The sequence below is a fragment of the Fukomys damarensis genome, unplaced genomic scaffold (genome assembly GCF_012274545.1).
Source record: "Fukomys damarensis isolate Sample0158 unplaced genomic scaffold, DMR_v1.0_HiC HiC_scaffold_37, whole genome shotgun sequence".
NCBI lineage: Eukaryota > Metazoa > Chordata > Mammalia > Rodentia > Bathyergidae > Fukomys > Fukomys damarensis.
Window position 1 is genome coordinate 11,245,499 of NW_022900949.1, and position 404 is coordinate 11,245,902.

Genomic DNA, 404 nt, shown 5'->3' on the forward strand with positions numbered 1-404 from the left:
CCCATCTGAGCAGAACCTGGCCGCCTCCCCCCGCCGCATCCCCCGCAGCCCCCGGCTGCCCGCCAAGCTGGCCGCGGAGAGCAAAAGCCTGCTGAAGGCAGCCACACGACATGTCATCCAGATTGAGAGTGCGGAGGACTGGCCGGCGGAGGAGGCCCCGGGCTCCGTGTCCCTGCCCTCTGTGCCCAAGGCCCAGACGTCCTACGGCTTCACCACGCTTGCCGAGAGCCCCCACACGCGGCGCAAGGAGTCCCTGTTCCACAGTGAGCACGGGGCCCTGGCCCAGGTGGGCTCCCCAGGTGCCGGGCGCCGGCGGGCAGGTGCCAAGGCCAATGGGGGGGATGGGGGCCCCAGGGAGGCTGGAGGGGGCCTGATGAGCCCCGGGCGCTACTTCAGTGGCGGGG

The 404-nt window shown here is 72.3% G+C and overlaps 1 protein-coding gene across 1 annotated transcript in view; it reads left to right on the forward strand.

Moving 5' to 3' along the window:
- The window catches only part of C2cd4c (C2 calcium dependent domain containing 4C), a 2,459-nt gene that overhangs the window by 1,356 nt on the left and 699 nt on the right, over positions 1-404 (forward strand). The window contains exon 3 of the mRNA XM_033759635.1: positions 1-398. This exon is cut by the window's left edge and continues 21 nt beyond it. Within this exon, the coding sequence (XP_033615526.1) occupies positions 1-398 (398 nt within the window). The remainder of the gene's footprint in view (positions 399-404) is intronic.